The sequence below is a fragment of the Dermacentor andersoni genome, chromosome 7 (genome assembly GCF_023375885.2).
Source record: "Dermacentor andersoni chromosome 7, qqDerAnde1_hic_scaffold, whole genome shotgun sequence".
Classification (NCBI taxonomy): Eukaryota; Metazoa; Arthropoda; class Arachnida; order Ixodida; family Ixodidae; genus Dermacentor; species Dermacentor andersoni.
In genome coordinates this window covers 150,278,991-150,300,191 of record NC_092820.1, presented here as the reverse complement: position 1 = coordinate 150,300,191, position 21,201 = coordinate 150,278,991, and the positions used below count along the sequence as shown (strand labels likewise).

Genomic DNA, 21,201 nt, shown 5'->3' with positions numbered 1-21,201 from the left:
GTAGAGAATGGACATTCACTAAACTGTGAACGTTATCCACTCGTACAATAGTCGTGCCATCAACATGTGCATGCTGCAGAGTGGTTTGTTCTTAAATCCCTTGGTGGGAATTTTGCACTGACACCGTTCGTGATGCTATTTATTTTTGCGTTTCGGCAGTGGCCGGAGCGAGACTCCGCCCGAGTTATCAATGCAATCAGCAGGCCGCGAGCGGTGGAAGGGTGACATAGAAATGAGCGGAAGGCATTACTTAAATTCGAAACAAAGTAAAATATAAAAAATTATGTGTAGCCCATTGGGCAACAAAAGGCCTGTTTACGTTATTGGCAGAGTTATCAGTTATTTGCGTTATTATCGGAGGGAATGATGCAGGGTGTCATCCCCTCTGGACCCACTTTAATAAAGTAGCACTGCCGCTCCGGCCGCATGTGGCTTGTATTATTTATGGTTCCACGTGTTACCTTTAACCTTAAAGGCCGTCGCTTTTGATGAGGAACTTGCGATACTAATATGTAGACAGGCAATCTTTTTCTCTTTCGCGCCGTTTCGTGCTGTGACCCTACAGCTACTGCTCTGGGCACCGCACGCCACCAAAAGCATCTTCACGTGAACGAAGTGTCTGACGCACAAAAGTTGGTTTAATTTTTTCGAAAATAAGTGTCACAAGCCACTCTTTCTGCGGAATGGTCGCCTTCATACCAATTGCAGCAATAAGCCTAAATGCTCACGTCCCCCGGCTGGCACACAGTAGTGCTCCTTGCCCTCATTGAAATGCTTGTTGTGCATTTTTATTACGGAACTGGTGCAGTACAGTAGCAAACTAGCCTGTATAAAAGCTGCAGTGAGCTGACACCGACGCACCTGAACCACAAAATTACGCACAGACGCTTGTGTCCGTTACAATATGTCATGCAAACAGCCATATCATCATCCGTCGGTGACTTGAGTTGAGCAGGCAGACAGACGCTGCTACGTTCGAAAGTGACTCTCAACTTGCCAATTTAATTCCCGCTTACATGTTGCAAGCTGTGCTCACGGGCACGATTGAGGTGCCCAGCAATGCCACAGTGGGGTGGCTCGCAAATCGCACGACGATGCGTCTTGCTTGCCACTGTCACGAGAGTTTCTGCTCGCTGATTACGGAAGTGCGAATGTGGCATGCAATGGCTTCGTTAAATCCACAGTGCAGTGCGAAATTTCTTCTCTAAATCAATGATCCGTCTTCCACAGGTGTGCACCGTTTCACGCCATTTGCTTTCAGGAGAGTGTCAGTATCTGCCTTGCAGTCTCCTGTGGTGTAGAATATAGCAGTTATGTGCCGGCCTATTCACAGGATGGGCTGCACAAGCAGCGGCGTTGTGCTGGAGCCGTGTTGCTAACAGCATTTCTATCCCTCTCTTTGTCAGCGGACCAAGCATCATTAAGCCCCGAACAAAAAGGAGAACTGGATAGCTCGAGTTCCGGTCGCATCATCTTCAGTCCTGATGAAGCGGTCAGCCTCTCTTTGGAGTACAAGCCCATGTAAGTGGCCGTCTTTAAGTAAGCACTTTTGGTGAATCCCTGGGAAGGGAGTTCTCAGTCTTGCCTACACATTGGGATGTGTCCTTCAAATTTTCTCAAATCGATGCTTTCTGTGGGTTTGTTCTTCCTTGTAACGATGGAGGAATTCCATGCGTGTTTTCTGAGCCCCTGTGGAGAGCTTTGCCGGACATAAAAATACAGCTTCGGGCTTGTTTAGCAAAGAAGGACGTAGCGCTGCGGGCCTTGGTGGGCTATTACTGAGTGACATGTTGGTTGTACAAAACGAAAAATAAATTCTGTTAAAACCAGGATTTGTACTAGTCCGTGATACCCTTGAATGTAAAACTGCTATCTTTAAGGCCATGAGAGCTTCAAGTGCTTAAAAGTCCTTAAAATTTGCTTTTGGCTAAGTTCAGTGGATTTCATTAGTGCATTTGACCAGGAGGCTTATGCAAGCCAAGAGTCAAGCCAATCCAATCTGATTATTATTTTTGTGGTAGGAGCCTTCTTCCACATCATTTTCTTCTTTTCCTTTTTTTTCTTTTTTTGTCTTTGTGCCTGGTGGTACATTTGTTAAAAAAGCTCATCAAGCGCTTTTTGTTCAGTGTGCAAGAAAGAAATTTGACCTTGTTGTTTAAAACAGTGTTTAGTCTTCAAGCTGTCGGGCATCGTGGTGCTTTAGTCCTTAAAAAATGCATTATCGTGGCCTTGGAAATTTAACTTTTCGTTATACAAACCCCTGTAAAACAATAATGCACACATTTTCAGTCACTGTCATTGGCATCATTATCTGTTTTGAAATGTCGCACAGGGATCATATTTGCCACTGGTTAGATATTTCTCAGGTCATAGTATTGCAGTCTCGTGGTACACATCATGCAAGAGGCTTGCTACAAAGCTAAAGTATGCAGTAACTTCGGGGAACCCTGTTGAAAGGTTGTGCCACAAGGCAGTTCTTTGGGCAATTTATTGGAATTGTGTTTAATTATAAACCCGTGTACTAGTATGACTGTCGAAATGAGAATTCCACATCAAAGTACTGTGAGCACATTGACTGGTAGATTGACTTCATCATTTAGAATGAAAACAAAGCATGCACTAATGAGACAAGAAATGGAGACTGATGTACCACACAGATTCTGTTTGGCTTAAGAAAGCAAAATTTAATTAAGATTGAAATGACTAAGTTCCAGCTAGTCTAAAAGCCAACACAGGGGCAATGTTGGTAACTTAGTGAGAAAGTTGCTAAATTTAGCAAGTGTTCAGTCACCTTAACATCAACCTTGTCTTTTTTTAAGCCTGAGTTACCGTTTAATGAATTTCTGTTCGACTTATTGACTTAAATAGCCAGTAAATGGCCCTAGTGAAATTGCGCAAGTGTCTTCGGCTAATTTAAGTGCCTTGACCCCATTTTATCGCAAGAAGCATAAATGCATTTCAATATGTCACTGCTTCTAAAGAGATATCGTAAAGCTTATTAGTGAGCCATATTGTCTTGTTGCATCGAAGCTGCTTTTCTAGGCAAAGCACAATATCTTTGAGGTCTGCTACCACTCTGCAAAACTGGGAATTTTATTTTCACAATTCCTGCTGTTGACTTGCCATAACAAGAGGTTATCTACGGACAGTCAATACATAAATAGGACAATTTTGAGCAGGCCATCATCAAGGGTGTGGGATCGAATCCCGCTCACTGCGGGCGCATTGCGATGGGGCTGATATTCAAGAAGGCCTGTGTACTGTGCGTCGGGTGCATGTTAAAAGAACTCCAGGTTGTCAGAATTACTCTGGAGTCCCCTGCTATGGCATGCGTTATAACCATATCGTGGTTCTGGCACATGGAACCCCTGAATTTTTTTAATATCACCATAATCACTTAGTGACTTTTCTTCAAAACCGTAGTGTTTTCAGTTGTGACCTCGCAATTTTGTTAAAAATAAAATTCCAACATTGCACATGCTTTTCGTTCTCAATGAACATTCACCAACAGGTTAAACGCAAGTTCTCTGACTTGGAGTTTTAGCCTGCAAACTTGAGCACTTAAAGTTCCAGCTTCTTTTTTTTTTTTTTTTTTTCAATGGTGCCATTTTCTCTTTTGCACCTTGGGTGTTCTTTGCAGAAATAAATAGTTGGCTGAGTGACGAAATTATGTTTAATGTTTATTAGTTGTTGGACTGCTGTTTGGTGGACAAGTAGTCCACTTCACTATATAAGTTCATTTGCTCTTTCCAGTGTTGATGTTAAGACGGAGCCTGAGGTGTCTGCAGCTGGACCGAGCAGCCAAGCATTTAAGGTGGGTGTGAATTACCTGTGGCAGCAGGGTGAACTACTGTGTTTACTAGAATGTATTGCAACTGCATTAGAGGGAAGCTAAAGGAAAAGCCAGAAAAGGCGCAGAAAGGAGAGACGGATGGCAACACCGCCTTGAAAGTTCCTGTACCAGCTAAGCTTGAGGCCACATATTTTGACCGGGTCTGCACAGGTCTGGTAAATTTCCTGTTGGTGAAAAATGGACTGCATCGTGTCCTAAAGGAGCCAAAGACTGAGTTTCGCAATTTTCGGAAACTCGTACCGAAACACAATGGCTCGTTGTCTTCTATGCAGTTCAACGCTATTTGACAACATTGATAACTTATGAAGGGAGGACACGAGTTCTAGAGAAAAAAAATTCCAGAAAAATTTGAAAATTGTATTTTAGAAAATTGTGGCTTTGATGAACTCTGCATACCTTCGTGGTAATGACAGCTCACTCTAAGTGTGCGCCATTTATGTTGCTTTGTCGTTAACACAGGAGCCCGCAAAACGTTACCTCAACTGCCCAGCCGCTGTGACGATCGCCTTACTTCAAAAGTTTCTCCGCATGAAGTACAGCATCAGCACAAGATACAAGGTGGGCTGGCGTAAAACTCCTCATGAATCTTTGCAAATGCATGCATGCGTCCATTCAATTTATGTCTCCTCTTTGCGTTTATGATGTATGAGTGCTCATAGACTGCTTTGAGTGGCTGTTGTGGCTTTGCTGGCGATGCTGCTGAAGCAATTCTTTCTTTTTCTTATCGTTATGAATGTCACTGATTTTGCATCAGGTTGCAATATTTTTAAAAAAGTTTTCTAGATGCCCTAAATACAGTAGAACCTCGTTCATATGTTCTGGAAAAAAAAATGCGAGAAAAGAATACTAATCGGAAGAATTTACGATCCAAAGTCACTAAACAATTTGCCAGACTCAACTGTAGTTGACATCGATGTAATGCGAAGTGTTCCGTGAATCATTGCAGCATGACAAGCCAACGCGCAACGCGCTGGTGGGGCTTGAGCAGCCCGGGACGTGTGTTGTCATTTATGCTGGTCGGCAAGCTTGCATTTGCGCTCCTCGAGTTTGGCCTGGTTCAGCAGCTTCTCTGGGTGGGGCATTTTCGCGGGATATTTTGAGGCGCCCATTAAGCGAGAATCATTGCGGCGCAACACCCAAGACCCAAACAACCCAAGACTCGCTTTGTGGTTTTCCTATGCACACTTTGTGTTAAGGCGGCGATGGAAAACTGAAACGAAATCGAGCAGTAGCCGATGGCGGAAAACGATGCCACCAGAGTGAAACACGACGTTCACTTTGTGCCACCTGCAGCTGGGAATAGCAGCATGTTTGGGTCGTTGCCTATTACAAGCACGCAGTACGCTTCCAATGCCACACGCACGTGTCAGGCAGATAGGTGAAGATGCTTATTGCAATAGGGTTGGCGGCGATAGCTGTGAATGTGACGTCCGATGACTCGCAAGGAGATTTGCCGGTGCTGGAAGAGGAATATGAGTGCGTGCCGGCGTTTTCACATGACACAGGCAGGTGAGTACTGCGGGAAAGTTGCTGCCCCAGGCTCCTACTGCGCTCGATCGCAGATGCCTCGCGGCTTTTTGTTCGCATGGCATCAAGCGGCCTGAAAGCTTATCATCCGATTGCAATTTGCCAATGTACCGAGGATTAGGGCCAGAAGATAGTGTTTTCCTCGAATGTATTAACCGGTAAAAAAAGGATCATAGCTGTATTGGATCATTTGTTGTGTTCTCGATCGTGAACGTTGGCCCTGAAACATTGTATGAAACAGGATTCTATCAACGAGGTTCTACTGTATCTTTAAAAAAAAAAAAGCTGGCTATTGTTTACGTGACGAAGGTATGCAAAAGGCCTTCAGAAACATGCAGTTGGGGGCATTCCCAACATATTAGGTGGCCATGGCTTGGCCGTGCAAGGCCAGGAAGAATGCGGTTGTCTGTGTCACAGAAAGATGTCACACCACTGCTGCAAAAAGAGCGGCAGACAGACAGAAAATAAAGAGGCTGCCAGTACACATCGTGCTGCACTGGTAAGACGAGTAATCAGAACTGAGCATCATGCAAAGGAAATGAAAGGAACGCACCTGCAAATTGGGAGGAAGGCCGGTTACCATATTATCTGGGCTATTATATAGTTCACACTAGTTGTACAGTTTGCAGGGTTGAACTTGGGGTTAAAGGGAGTAGGAACACGTATTTTCAAAGTTCATATCACATGCTTTAAACTCGTATAAGGATTACACTTTGCAGATATGAAGGTTTGGAAACTTTGGATATTTCAATTTGGTGTGCTAAAGTTGGTCTCAACATGTCAGACCTGGCACCACTGATATCTCTACATCATGACACTGAGGAAAGTTTACTGATGCTTTGTAGCAGTAAGGCTAGGTAGGAGTACTCTTCATAAAGAAATAAATGAATGTGCTGCATGCGTTTTTTCCTGGCTCAGCTGGAATGTGTCAGCTGCAGGAATCACACGAAGGGAGCGAGTCAGTCATTCATGATGTCGCAACACGTGCATATCGTCTGTGACGTAACCAAAAGTGATTTTTTTTAAAGAGAGAGTTGTTATAGTGAATTATGAAAAGTGCTGTCGTGTTTGGAAGACAGGTAAAAAATAATGTTTGCCCTTAGATAGTCCACACCCATTGTATACTCCGCATAGAATTCCGGCTCAAAATAACTTCAGCGTTTGCCATCTCAGTGCCACGGCAGCTGGCTAAGAATGAATGCGCTGTCCGTGGCCTTACTTCTTTCACTGATGCGTTTGCATACTTCATATTCTATGTCCACATCGAATGAGATCTTGCGCAGGTGCTCACAAATCCTAGCACTGGAAAGCACCAATACCGAAGCCGATAATGAAAAGTGTTCAAGTGCAGGATTTGCTTGCTCATTGAGGGCTGCCGCTATCAGCTGGAATATCGGTCATGTGCAGCGGCAGTCATTCCTTGACGAACTGAGTTCACTGTGATTTGGCCCGGTAGAAGTTGCAGGCACAGTTTGCATTTCGGTGCCTACAATTCTAAACAATTCAATTTTGTATAGCTGCTTCTGGTGCTGTATGCAGAATTGTGCATGCCAGGATTATTTAATATGTGTCGCAAACTTCTTTTAATACTTCTTAAGGGACCTATTGTAAGAAGCCAACAAACACTGACACTAAGGACAACATTGGGGAAATTACTTGTGCCTAATAAATGAAATAAAGAAACGATAAATTAATGGAAATGAAAGTGGGTAAAAAAACAACTTGCCGCAGCTGGGGAACGATCCTACAACCTTTGCGTCTCGCGTGCGAGGCTCTAACAATTGAGCTACCGTGGCGCCTTTTCCCCATCCACTTTCTTGGGTATTTATGTTTCTTAGTAGAACCCTGGGAGTGTTAGCCAGCGCCAACACTCACAGACCTTGGCGGCGGATGTGGAACATCCTTTCTGCCGCAGGCGTCACGAGAACGTGATCTTTTTGGGTGAAGGCAACCGGTCGATAAACCCGCACATGCTACCTGAAGGCATCAATGTTGCCAGATTCAAGACCCGCATTATCTAATAAACGAGAAGAAAGGGGGTAACCGAGGGGCCAGATTTTTATTTATCGTTTCTTTATTTCATTTATTAAGCACAAGTAATTTCCCCTACGTTGTCCTTGGTGTCCGTTTGTTGGCTTCTTATGAGGACCTGTGTGGCAAGTTTCAATAATAAGCACAGTTCTAATGGGCGGCAACCCATAGTACGTATGTTCTCTGCCCTCAAGGGCTTAGATCGCCACTGTCGCATCCGAAATAGCTGTGAAGGCTTGCCAATTAAGCAATTTGGTGCTCGAACTGTAACAGGAAACAGCGGGTACATGCGTGTATAATAAAGGAACACCTCCTATATGTCCCACTCTTTGCATGCTTCACCGCAGTATATCGCCTATGCTTGACCGCATAACACTGTTGTACTGTGGCGGAGCGGACTTCTGGGAACCAGCACTATGCAACCTTTCTGAGACCTTGCCATCCTTTCTGCACTTTCAAGCCTTCGGCGAGGATGATGAAGGCAGAACTGCCATCATTGTTGGCAGTGGCAAATCCTTTCAATAAAAAGCATGGCACATGATGCTAGACATGACATATAGTTGGTGTTCTCATGCCTGGCATTCAGTCCACATTCTGTAAACCTGAGAAAACTCCTTAAAAAAAGTGAAATATACGTATCTTAATCTGTTCTGTGGCTGTACACTTGTCGTGGTTCTGAAGGTGCAGTGGTATGTGGTGAGACTAAATTTTCAATAGGCAGAATAGGTGCATGGAGGCGGCAGTCTGCAGCCATAGATAGCCAGAATCACATTAAATTTCTGCTTTTAAGCCTGTATAGTCCGTAGGCTGTAGTCTGGAAGATGCGGTATTGCCTTTCATGTTCCTTTAGTGTGCAGATGCAAAGGGCATTTGTTTCAAGAGGGCTTGTTGCTATGTTTTTGCAGGTGGACATACTTTACATGGATGATGTTCTCTGGAGTGATTACATGCTTATGGATATTGCCTACATCTACTCTTGGAAAAGGGTATGTGGGGATGCGAACTTAAGGACATTTTAGTTGGGGGAAACATCCGTAGAAGCCTTCGAGTTGAGAGGATGACTTATTTCGCCATTCCTGGCAATCCTGAGGAACAGCGATTAACATTTACAAAGGAAATGCACCTATACGCTCTCAGTCCTTGCTAGTCATCTTGATAGACGTCGCGTAGGATTTAGCTTGATTGATATAGTGCTTAGGAATGCTCATCAAACCTGTTAAATGTATTCATTTTCTATTGAGAATCGTAAAATCATCGTCAAAGTGCTTTCTCACATGCTAGTTTCAGCCAACTAAGGAGAAATCCGGCTTGCACTCCACTGTAGTTGGGTAGCTTTGGTTTTAACTTCTTCTTCTAAATGAAACCCCAGCAAATTATTTCTTTCGTCTGCGTGTGTACTTCGATAGCAAAACTGCTTCAGTGGATCGGTGGCTATGACGTTCTGCTGCTGTTACGAGGTCGTGGGTTTGATGCCCGGCTGCATTCCGATGGAGGCAGAATGCAAGAATGCTTGTGTGCTAAGATTTGGGTGCATGTTAAAGAAACCCAGTTTGCCAAAATTAATCCAGAGCCCCTCACTATGGCCTCTCATAGCCTATTGTTAGAACTGCACTGAGAATTACGAGACATGTATACGAGAAGCACGCATTGTACACACGTGGGCCCCTTCATCGTAGTGCATGTCTCGTAATACTTAGTGCAGTTTTCACAATGTCATACATATCTGACTACCTTTCACTATTTTATCTTAGAATGGCAGATTTGTGCCGCTCGTTTACGATTGTTGTTTGACAAATATTCTTACGATTTGTCGCATGCATACAGTTTAAGACGAAAACAACTTTAAAAAAAAGATAAGACAATTGCATAGGCAAGTGATCTTTTTAGGGGCCTCATTTTTTCGAACCTGTTGATTATATGAGCGTACCGTGTGATAGCAACAAAATATGATAGAACCGATGCATGATGGCACGTGAAGCTTTGGCGGCCATTACGTAAATATGGCATTAATAAACTTCAGAAACATTTCTGATTGTGTACAGCACAGATAATTGTTGCTGCAACTATATACAGCATTAGTAGGATGTTCTTGAGGGCTAGTTGGTTCATACTTGAAGGAAGGTTAAAACCGCGCGGAAAAAAACGAGGACTGTTGTGTTGTGTGTCCCTTCCACTCTTCCGCATTTTTTTTCGCTCAGTTTGAACCTTCCTTACTTTCCTTCAAAGTTGTAGAACAGAATGTCTGATCACAGTGGCCCCGCAGAACGCAGTCTGCAAATATTTTATAAACGATAAGCATATTCAGTGCCATATTTTCCCCGTATAACCTGCCACTGTGTATAACTCACGCCGCTATCACAACAGCCCAAAATAACATGTGGAAACAACTGCGTACAACTACCCTCACGCACACATTGGCAAGAGACAGTCTCCATTCACGGATGCACAACTCATCCAAGTCGTATTTTCGACCAGCAACTCTGTTTCCCTACTCTTTGGCGATGCTGGTTATGTTCAGCTTCTGTAGCGTTGTAAAGGACGGCTGTTGAGTGCAGCGCACCATGATCCAAGTTCCAATTTGCCGGCACCACATGTACCGTCACCACACTTCACTAACTACTAAACACAAAATTGTGGCCCGTAGAGAGGAGAACGGGCAACCACGAAGGAGGAGGGGGAAGGGAGCTTCAAGAGGCAGGGGTGGGCAGAGGGTGGGGTTCCCTAGGAGATAACGAAACTATGCATGGAGAGCCTTGCCTTGAGGTGTGGCGAGATGTGGCTTCACGGAAGTGCCCGCCAAGCTGCCTCGAAGCCACACCTCAAGGCAAAATTCGCATATAACCCACACCGTGACTTTGCTGTTTATCTTATTAATTTTTTGGTGTGGGTTGTGCATTCAAAAATACAATAATTCTTTGTGTTTTTCAACAAATTGGGGGATCTTTTTCTTGCTTTCACCTGTAGTGGTTTTCGAGTTCCAAGGCTGGTCGTATGGTCATATCGATTAGCCACATTCTTCACTCTTCTAAATCTCATAGCCAGCCTGCGTGTTGAATTTGGGACAATAAAGCACAGGATGTTATTTGATAAACGGCACTTGAGTAACCTGCTTTAACCTGCACATCTTTTTCTTTTTTTGGGCCCAGGACATGCCCCTGCGGCTGTTCTATCGCGTGTCCGAGAGTGCGCCGAAGCCTGCAGCACCAGTTGCTTCAACGGTCCAGGTGCCCACATCGGCGCCGAGCCTAGCCCAGAGTACGGCACAGCAGAGCGGTAGCCTTTCGTCGTGTGTCGCTCCCGGCATAGACTCACGAGGACCAACGTTGAGCAAGAGGTGACCTGTTTCTTCCCACTCGCGTAGCATAGAACTTCCAATGCTGCCATCTTGGCTTTTTGTTCCGGTACAAAGGAATACCATAGGGTTGTGCGCAGTCGGTGCCGAATTTCACGGTGAATGCGTGGGCTCGACCAGAACAGTCAATTTTTGCTCTGCTAAGGCGTGTGGGCTTCCAATCGAATGGATCGTTGCGTAGTCCACACAAGTGACTGCAGGCGTCAACTCCGAGCTCGAAATTATGAGCCTGGACTTTTTATTATTTCTTGGAAATCCTTCATCCTGTAAGCTTGTCAGGTCGAGTGTATTATGAACATAAATCTCAAACAAGTTGAAACCAGGTGGAAGGCATTGTTGCGGTTACGTGTTCACCTGTGCTCATAACAGTGGCCTAATTTAAGCTTGAGAATGTCTGCAGTTGCCAACCAATTTGTAATACCTGCTCAGTTGAATTTTCCCGCAGCACTGGCACCTTCTCTGTAGAACACAATCTGCTGTTCTTTCTTTTCCTTTTTGGCGATTTTGTGAAATCAGAAGTCTCAACTTTGTTTCTGTATACAAATGGCACCGTGAAGGGTTGCAGCCTAAAAGGCATTTGATCGTACTTTTTGTTGATGCAATTGATGTTTGTACCGATTTCTCTCCTGGTTGGTAAATGGAACTCCAGGTTTGGTTCAGAGGAGTAGTGGCACTAGAGAGTTTTATAGCATGTCCAGTATTACGGTAAATGCAAGTGGACTGGGTGTTTTACCGGATGAGCGGGGGTGCAAATGTGAAGGGCTTGCACGGTGCAACCACCTGGTGGTGCAACGCTCAACCAGACAAACACAGCTGATATTGCAGTAATGAAGCGTTTTTTACTTTGCTTCCGGTGTAAATTTTCAGCACTAACACAATTATGCAGCTGCCAAAAATTTACAGCAGCAGCGTAGTAGAATACCCTTGGTAACTGCAGTAACAGCTCTGTGTTTTTCTGGTTGAGCTCTGCGCCACCAGATGGCTGCACTGTGCAGGCCGCTCATGTTTGCACCTACGCTCATCCGCTATTCCTCCCAGTCTGCCTGCGTTTAGCGGAATATGCTGAACCTCTCTATAAATAGTGTCGCTGTAGCGCAAGCATGGCATCGCATGTGGTGTTCCAACATGTTTTAGTTTTGAACATTGACATGACAAACATAGATATAGTATATTATGTGATATAGTAAGTTATGGATATAAAGAAGTAAATCTTGAATTTGGTTGGCCATGCTTTGTTTCACTGAGCACTTCGCTGCCGTAACAAAACTGAAGAAAGCGAAGGTTGAGACAATATTGGTTAAAGCGAAGAAAGTACTTATTCGTTTGCATATTCTGGTGGCAAAAATGTCCAATGTCAGCAATAACTTGAGGAATGGTACACTCTGGACACACACTCGTCTTTGACAGCAGAGCCAATCAGCAAGCCAACATTCAAATCCTGTCTGATCACACTGGTCACAGGTTGTGCTGTAACGAATGTACGTAAGGTATGTTGCAATATAGCATTGCCCACATTCCATGTATTAGCATGGTAGGTAAGGTTGTTTTTCCGTGTTTCCTGCCACTGTGTGACCTTTCATTTGATGGTCGGCATACATGTTGTCCATTTCATCCCTGTTGTGTGTCCGCGTGGCTTCCATGCCTACCGTATTTACTCGAATCTAATGCGCACTTTCTTTCCCGATAAAACGGGTCCAAAATTGTGTGCACGTTAAAATCTAGTACGACCCTAAAGCAGCATTACCATGTTGCCATCGGCATTTCAAAATGGCCGCCTCGTATGCGCTTTGAGCCTTGTTGCCATAGCTTTTTCCATGTGCTGTAGGTTGTGTGCTTAGTTAGGTTAGTGCACCGTCCATCTTCCCAGTCTTCCCGTTTTCTGCGTTTGCTCTATCAGCTTGGAAGACCCGACTGCAAAAACATGCCGAGTTCATCACAGTGCTGCAATTAAAAGGAAAGTGATCACATGTGCAGAGACTGACAGATATTGGACTGCATCATGGGCATTCAGAGTTCCTGAAACTTGCGTGCGGGACTGGCGCAAACAGGAAGGGCTTTTACTCCGGCGGCAGCTAAGTATGGCGCAGTCGTGCGGCCCCTATCTTGAAAGCAATCTGTGATAGAGACAGAGTCTACGCATCTAAGTGGGCACCGCGCTGTGTTCTTGTCGCTTAGTTTGCATTGAAGCGAGAGGCTGCTCAAAGTTTGATTCGCTCGCTCTTACTAGGGCACTTCCTCACTCCAGCCTTGTGATAAAGAGTTTCCGCGGTCATTGCATGAGACGTGTTCATGTTTGCTTTTGCGTGCGTGACACTATGCTTGTTAATTTGGTTAGTAAGCGAAAGTATAAATCTTTATATGGCTGATAAAACTACTACAGTCAAATCTCGATATAATGAATCACACGGAACCACCGAAAATCGTTATTTTGAAATATTGTTGTAATGAAAAACTTATGGTTATAAGCCAGTGGACAAACCTAGAAATGAAAATGGTACCTTGGCAGTAGACACATGTACAGACAAGCATACTCTCATATAAAAATTTCACTCACTTCAAAGCTGCTTTATTTGAAAAAATCTGTCATTTTATTCTGGTGCATGCAGCATGCATGACCGATTAGGAATGCGTCTACATCTTCCACTTTGCGCAATACTTCATCGGGTACGTTATTACACCGAGCGATGAAGTGCAGACTTAGTTCATGTGCACTAAAACATCAATGTTCGGCACGATCTCATCTTCTGTGTTCGGTGACCCACAGTCGTCTTCCTTCGGGTCGTCATCCTCCCTGGAGACATCGCGAACGCAGTTAACAATATCTTCGGTTGTCAGGTCCGTCACTGTTAGTACTGCGCTGTCACTCTCCACACAGTCGTCGAAGGAAAAGACGATGGGCAGCAGCAGTCTTCGTGCCTGTTGCATTGCAGTAGAGCAGGACTGTCACGCGAGATGTGACTTCTTCCCTCCTCTGCACTGCTGTGCTTTGAAGTGCATCGTCTAGTCTAGCAGGAGCTGATAAAAACATGTGGTCTCATCCGCGTGGAAAATATCTTCAGAGTACGATTTAGCCACCTCTAGAAAACGATCATTGCGCCAGGAATCCGCGCCTTCTCTGTCAGCAGCCTTTTCCTCACCCGAGACTGTCTGCCAAGTTATTCCATTCTTTTGGCGGAAACGAAAAAGCCGACCCGCACTGGCGTCGAACCCAGTTACTTCAAGTGCATCGGCAAATTCGAGGGCTTTTTCTTGGAGCATTGGGCCAGACATGGGAACGTTTTGCAGTCTGGCATCTTTAAACGACGTGAGAACAGCTTGGTCCACATTTTGAAAGTTTCCCACTCACGGCCATTTTCTTGTTGGAGCTAGTTGCGATTTCCGGTGAAGCTTGACGATCTTGTCTCGGTATTTCAAAATCGTTGCAACAGCCGATGGGGCAATTCTACGCTGTCTGCACACGTCGATTTACTTTTTCCCTGCGTCGATTTCGTGCAATACATCCGTCCTACAGTGAAAGCTGCTTTCGCTTCTTGACGTCATCGCTAGCCGCATTCATTGTTGGATCTCCCGCGAACAACGCCAAACCTGTTGTGAAGTTCTTGGGGAAGCTTGTGATGAAGCAGTTGGCGCTCGACATGGTGATGATGATAGCTACTCCACTCGCAGTTTCTGTTTCATGCGAGAGTTGCGGCGCTGTTACTACTTTTACCGAATTCGTAATACTGATGTTCCTCTGTTATAAAGGGGAAAATAAACTATGTGCATTATTCTGAAATATGCGCTGTATTGAAATTCGTAGTTCTGAAATATATTTACATTGAATATATAGGCAATCTGGCGGGGATTCTTAAAATATTCGATAATGTGAAGTTCGTAGGAATGAGATTTCACTGTATAGTTTTCGTATAGCTGTCTGCTAATGGGCTATCGCAATTGATGCTACGCCTTATGGGCAAAACTGCTACCTTTTTTATTTATCAACTTCAGTGCATTGGGAGTAAATCTTTGTTTTTCCAAATGTGGGAAAATTTTTCTGTATGAAGGAATGAGGTGCGCGGTGCAGTAAAGGACGTTTCTTTTTTTAGGTCACGGAATACGGATACGAGTTACAATCGAGGGCATGTTAGAATCGAGTAAACATGGTAATCCGTCAAATCATGATGCATTTTGTTTGCAGTTTTGGATGCTGCAATTTATTAAAGGAACCTTTTCTCTTTTTCTGTATTTTGCAGTGCAAATGTGGCCCAAGAGAGCAGGAGTTGCAAAAAGGAAACCACTTCATCCGAGCCCATAGCAAAGCCTGTAGAACACCCGGCACCTGTCGTTGACTTGCCCCTGTCGAAGCCCACCATTGAAGCAACTGGCATGAGCATCGCAGATCCAAAAGTACAAAGCAAAATCGACACCTCGCGTCCCAAAAGAACAACCGACCCTGCATTTGTGGCGGGCGTGAGCAAAGTGAGTAAGGTGTCGAAGACCACGACAACGGCAAGCGTAACAGCGCAAGCATGCAGCGTTCAACAAGTACCTGACATCCCGGGAACCTCCTCAAGCAAAATTTGCTCTCCTGCAACGACAGCCTCGGCTGCTTCAACTTCGAAAGGACCAAGCACGGCTGAGGCTGCAAATCTGGATGCTGCTAGAACAGCCCCGGCTTCTCCTATCAAGCCAGAGAACGCTGCCGTGCCTAGTAAGTCGGCAGCCGCCAACATGGAGGCCAAAGCTGTGGCACCAGACGAGCCTGCATCATGCCTACTAGCGAAAGTACCTGCAAGCTTCACAAAAAGCGCAGCAGTTGAGAATGTGCACAGTCAAGATGCAGCACCACACCCTGGCCCTGTTACGTCAGCAGCATGTCAGGATGCTGGTGGCAAACCTGACCGCATTTGTGGGCCTACTTTGACGTTCAAGGCAAATCTTGCTGCTGACAGCGGTTCGAGTGCTAGAACGGCAGGGTTTGTCATGAAGTGCCAGCCCAAGGTAGCAACTCCTACTTTGAATGGCATCGACAAAGGGCTAGCGAGTGGTTTGGTGAAAAGTGCAATCTGTTCAAGTGACGTCACATCTGACCAAGTAACAAAGAAAGGCACCCTCATTGAAGATATAGGCACGATATCAAAGAGCAACGTTTTAACAAAGTCTCCACCCTTGTTAGTGGAGGACAAAAAGGTTGAAGAGAAGATGCCTGAGACGAAAGAACTTCAGACATGTATCAGCCGTGCGGCACACAAGGCGGAAGAGAAAATGAATGCGATAAAAGCAGCCGCGGCTTTGGTGAAGGAGAGCGGTCCGTCCGAGAAGGACTGTAAAGAATCCTCCGGAGGACTTTCGGTAACGCTGAGGCCGAACAGGATTTCCGGAAGAAGCCACAGCGAAGATTCTGCTGATAAGCGTCCTCAGAAGACCAGTCAGGGGGACTCGTCATCGAAAAGCGATTCACCTGCTTTGAAACCTCCTTGCCGGTCCGCCACTCCACCATTGCCTGTGATCCCGTCGTACCTCACTTTGAGCAAGTCACATCCATCGCTCTTTCACATGTCGCCGCGGAAGCGAGGCCGACCCAAGCTTGCAACTGTCAACAGTTTGAATGAAGAAATAGAGCGGGCCCACATGATGGCCCGTGGTGAGATGGCCGTTGTCACCGCCACCGAGATGCCTGTGGCTCGCGGTGAGACGACTGCCACTCCAGCTGCTGAGAAACCTAAGCCAGTTATTCCGATCATCACGAGCCTCAAGATCAAGCCCATTCCTCCCCCACCCCCACAGCAACCTGAAGCTGCGACGCTGAAGTCGCCAACTGCAGCGGAAGCACCAAAAGATACCCAGCTGAGGCCGCGATCCAAGAGCCAAGGAGACATCTCAGAAGAGAAGTCGTCGGATGCTGAAGACTCGATCGGGCGCCGTAAGAGCAGACGCAAGCGCCCGCCTGCAGAGCAGCTGAAGACAATAGTGACTCAACTGAAGGAGTTGAACGTGGAGAAAGGACAGGTGGCAACGCAGGAGCCTCTTCGGAGCCTTCCAGGTGGGGGCACTCCGGGCCGGCCCAGGCCTGAGCAGGGACAAGAGAAGATCACACTGCGAGTGACTCGCGATGAGAAGTGCAACCTGAAGGTGGAGAAGCAGCTGCGTCCTGCGGTCGTCTCCGAGACGCTCCACGACTCTGGCTTCTGCGAAGACGTCGTGGCAGACTCGTTGGCTTCCTCTCCCGTTCCCGACCCCAAACCAAGAGGCGAGACCGTTGCAGTGGCCAGGACCATGCACCAGATGCCAGCGCACCGGAACATTGTCTCAAGCACCACCAGCAAGGGACTCGAACACATTGGGGCCACACGCCACCTGCAGCATGGTACGAAAAGGGATTTGCGCAAGAGCAAGAGGAAGTCTGTTGAAGATTGGGTCAATGAGCAGAGCAAGTGGGTCCGGACACATGAAGTGGAAGCCGCAACGCACCAGGACGTCATGCCGCCCAATACAAAGCCATCTAGGAGTGGGGAAGATACTATGTTGAGTCCGGCTGCACCTTCAGAGTCTAAAGAAACGTCCACCAAGGTACAGCGAAGAGGTCGCAAGCGAGCAAATCCTGTTAAGATCACCAAGCCAGCACCCATGGTCGATGCTCAACAGGAGAAGCTTGTAAGCTGCCCGGCTCGTGTTTCGAGCTCTTCTACCGAGGCTGCCGCCCCTTCTTCTGTGTTGCCCGCAGTCAGCAAGGAATCAGGCTCAGAAGCAGGGTGCAAGGGAAGCACTCACAGTCCTAGAAACAGTGGCAGCAGAAGCAGACAGGAGCCGGAGCACCCAAAGAAGTCCCCGGAACTTGTCATCCCACGGTACATTCCCAATGCAGCTACCAGTGTGCCGCTGACGGTCACGCACGCCCGGAACAAGCGCTTAAGAGAGTCGAGACAGGAAGCGACAGCCGCCTCCGGCCTTGACCTCTCGTCATCCGGTTCCGCTCCAGGTGCAGCAGGCGAGTCACCCGAGAAGGATTCCGAGAAGAGCAAATTCTTCAAGGAAGCGCTAAATCTTTCTATGAAGGAAGCTGAGGCGCCCGCTGCATCTTGCAAGGACACCTGCACGGCAAGCATGCTACCACCAAAGCATCTGGAAGAGATTGCAGGAGCTCCGACCCGGGACTCGCACAATTCACTGCCACCAGCATCATCAGCTATTGAAAGCAAAACAGTCACAAAATCTCTTGAGCAGTCACCCCCAAATCACGGAACTACATCGCAGTTGAGCATCATTCATCAAGTTGTTGAAAAGATAGCATCTCGGAACTCTTGTAAGGTGCCAAAGGTTCCGCAAAATGTTGATAAATGCAAGGCAGCTACAAAGGGAGAGAATCAAACAAACTGTCATGATGGAAAGTGCAATCCACGGCAAGAAGTGTCGCAAACTTCGCTAAGCCACTCCCCAGGCCAGCCAGGCTGTTTAGATAACAAGCAAGATGCCAGATCTGCAAAAAATGATGCGCTGGCATCATCTTTGGACGCCGCTGTTGGAGCAAAGGCAGGTTCGTGCGCTGTCGCAGTTGCAGAGGTGCAGCCGTCAAAGCAGTCGCCAAAGTCGACGGAAGCGCAGACCTTGGACAGTGCATCGCCGAGCAGCACGGTTGGGTCGGAGATCATGCCGCGGATAAACGAGACGGGTGTTTTTCGCCTCGAGTTTCCAGCCGCTGAACTTTCAGTTCCATCCGAGTCAAGAAGTCCCAAGGAGAAGTCTTCTGTCAATCTGTCAAGCAACTCTGCAGAACAACTCCAGAGTCATGGCGCCTCATCGTTTGTGGGAAAAGAAATGTCTGAAAGTGTTCGAAACATAGTGCTTGTTCAGGAGACCATGATGGAGCTTCGACAGGGGTCATCGCGAGCAGGATCTTGCGGCTTGATGGAGGCCCAGGCAAAAGACAACACTTTGGCAGCCGAGAAGTTGTCCCGAACTAGCCCCATTCCTTCTAAACAGGAAAGCCCTGTGCTAGAAAACTGTCTGGCTCTAAGCATTAAGAAGGAACTTTCAGGCAGCAGGAACAATGTCTTCGGTTCGCCCAGCATGCATTCCAGGCCACAGCCAACCTTACAGTTACCAGTAGGTGGTGTGAAGACAACACGGGAACTCTGTGTTACGGCACCTGCTGCTACATCTGCAAGCAAAGTGTTCTCAGGGAGCTCCACGTCTTGCCTACGATCAAAATCCGCTGAACTTTTAGTGAAGGCATCACCACCAGCAAATCGCTTGTCGCCAATATTCGAGGGCACACCCATTCCAAAAATGCCTGCAGGAGCTGTCATGATCGAACGAGAAAAATTTGATCCTTCCAAATTACAGAGTAGCCACATGAGGAGTCCACGAAGTCCTGTCAGGTCTCCTCTTGGACTAGAAATCAAAGGCCCGAGTCCGATGGGACATGGCAGTATTAGCAGCTCTGCCTTGCAGAATGCACCGAGCCCCATCAAATCCCCAGTGCTGTTGGAAGTCAAAAGTGCAAGTCCAACAGGCCCTAATCCAGTGGGCCCCTGCGGTGTCTCCACTGTGCAAAGTGCACCAAGGCCAGCAAGGTCTCCGGTGTCATTAGATGCAAGGGGTGCTAATCCAACGAGCCACTACATCGCTGGCGGTCCTGTCAGGACAACGGACTTGAAAGTTGGCAATCTTCAGCAAGAGAGGGGCTTGTGGCGGCCCATAGACATCTGCACGCCAAGGCAGCTAACGCAAGCCGCCCTTAAAAAAATAGCAGCCAACAAGAGCATCTCCATAGGGCAAGTGAAAGACACGAGGTCACAGGTGCCATGTAGAAACCGGCAGGGAGTCGCGCTGGACATTCCACAGGCACCTCGGTCTCTGTCGATCAGCATCGTCACGTGCAATGCAGGGGTGAAGGAAGGCTACCTCCAGCCAGCAAACCAGACAGTACAGGCCTCACAGCCCCTCGAATGTTTGAGCATGTCTCGTCAGTTGAGCAACAGCAAGCAGGCAGATTTTCTCGTGAAAGAAGTACGGCCGCCACCACACTGCCTGGACACAAGTGTAGACAACCAGCTCCTTGGCTGCAGCACACTGTTATCACGCACACATCCCGAGTTGTCCGTAACATCGAGGAGCGATTTCAAAAGTGGTATTCACATCCCTGCTTCTCTGAGTGTCTACGCAAGCACACAACAGAAGAGCAGTTTGTCACCTCCCCTCTGCAAGTCAACAACGCGGACTCCTCCGTCAGAGGAGCAGCTGTCACCCCGGCTGAACGTGGAGTTGGAGCAACCACGCGTATCCCCGAGACCTTCAGACAGGGTGCAGCGACGCGTGTTGGCCAAGGACGTCTGCCAACCGGAAGGGCATCGAATCAGTTCTTCCAACGAAGTGCAAGTGAGCAAACGTAGTGCCCGCAAGGAGTCCGGCATGCCCAGTCCCAGAGCGAGTGAAAACATGTACAGGACAACGGTGGCCGAAATCGACCTTTTCACAACGCTCAGCATCATCGAGACCATGAAAGGGAAGGCAACCGTGCATGACATCATAGATGAGTACATCACCAACATTGGCAGCTTCTTCAGCATTATGGAGTTGCTTCCAGCGGAAGGCAGGCATGCTGCGGAGTTCATGTGTTCCCTGAAGGAAAAGGGTCTGCTGAAGGTCACAGCATTGCTCAAAAAGGTCACCACCAACTTGTCCTCTGGCCAGCTATCACGCGCGCTTGCCGTCGAGGCTTTGGTGCAGAGGTGCTTACAGCGGTGTCGCCACGGCCATCGCAGAGACTCATCTGCAATGTCGACGTCGGAGGAAGACGTTGTCACGTCATCTGAATGGGGCACCTCATGCACGGACTCTGCATTATATGAGCAGAACGTTGTAGATGTGAAGGATGAACCACCTGCACTTGTTGTTCCAGAACTGGATTTCGCATTCGCTGTCGTTCCCTTGCTCGCGGTGCACTTTAGGCATGCAGAGCTGAAAAGAAAAGCTCTGAAGCGTCTGAAGCATGGCTTGAGGCTTAGGGACTTGGTGGGGCTGAGGAGGAAGCATGTGTCATCAGTAATTCTGCCTGACCAAGTGGAACCCAACAGGAGGTTTCTTCCCAGGAGATCCGGAGGCTGCTTTGCCAACTTTCCAGTGCTTGGGCGGGTCCAAAAGTGGTGAGTGTTTCATTTGGTGATAGTTTTTGCTTACATCTGTAAAAGTGGCAGCCAGTAAGGACTATGTTATGACGTACTGCTCGTATGACATCGCATATTTTCACCTTATCAACTTTTATGGTGCACGATGACCATGCTGTAGCTTGAGCAAGGCATACTTTTGTATGTTTACTGAGTGAAACGGAAGTGCAGTGGTAGGTATTTTGTCTGTAATGGTTGTGTGGTCATTGCTGCAGCATAAAACAGTTGTGAATTGCCGGATAGGTAATATGTCATAATCGGCATAAATTTGTAGCTGCTCAGAAATACTCGCA

At 47.0% G+C, this 21,201-nt stretch overlaps 1 protein-coding gene across 2 annotated transcripts in view; it reads left to right on the top strand.

The window, feature by feature from the left end:
• LOC126533594 (uncharacterized) overlaps positions 1-21,201 on the top strand; it is a 35,583-nt gene that overhangs the window by 12,747 nt on the left and 1,635 nt on the right. For both annotated transcript variants that reach the window (XM_050180759.2, XM_050180758.3), the window contains exons 6-11: positions 1,407-1,521; positions 3,754-3,814; positions 4,313-4,411; positions 8,317-8,397; positions 10,558-10,745; positions 14,996-20,887. In XM_050180759.2, the coding sequence (XP_050036716.1) occupies positions 1,407-1,521; positions 3,754-3,814; positions 4,313-4,411; positions 8,317-8,397; positions 10,558-10,745; positions 14,996-20,887 (6,436 nt within the window). The remainder of the gene's footprint in view (positions 1-1,406; positions 1,522-3,753; positions 3,815-4,312; positions 4,412-8,316; positions 8,398-10,557; positions 10,746-14,995; positions 20,888-21,201) is intronic.